The sequence below is a fragment of the Penaeus monodon genome, chromosome 15, assembly GCF_015228065.2.
Source record: "Penaeus monodon isolate SGIC_2016 chromosome 15, NSTDA_Pmon_1, whole genome shotgun sequence".
NCBI classification, from domain to species: Eukaryota; Metazoa; Arthropoda; class Malacostraca; order Decapoda; family Penaeidae; genus Penaeus; species Penaeus monodon.
In genome coordinates, this window is record NC_051400.1 from 30,969,374 (window position 1) to 30,969,628 (window position 255).

General features: G+C 42.4%; 1 protein-coding gene across 1 annotated transcript in view; it reads left to right on the plus strand.

Moving 5' to 3' along the window:
• LOC119581935 (metabotropic glutamate receptor 8-like) overlaps window positions 1-255 on the plus strand; it is a gene marked incomplete at its 5' end in the record, with an annotated part of 173,067 nt that overhangs the window by 114,177 nt on the left and 58,635 nt on the right. Inside the window, 1 exon segment of the mRNA XM_037930107.1 lies at window positions 3-129. Coding sequence (XP_037786035.1) covers window positions 3-129 — 127 coding nt within the window.

Here is a 255-nt window from a genome sequence, read left to right on the forward strand (position 1 = left end):
AGGTCAGCAAGGTCGCGAGGTCAAGTTCAACACAGACGGAGACGCTCCGGGCAGTTACTTCATCTACCAGTACCAGAAGGTCAGCGAAAAGGCCTATGACTACGTCCGCATCGGCAGCTGGACCGAGAGGTGGGTCCCTCGCGTCTGATGTTTACCTTTCGTTTAATTCTTATTTCTGTTTCAGTTTATCTTAGTTAATTTGGTTATCTTTTTTTATACTTTTTTTCTCATTTTTTCGATATATTTTTTTACAGA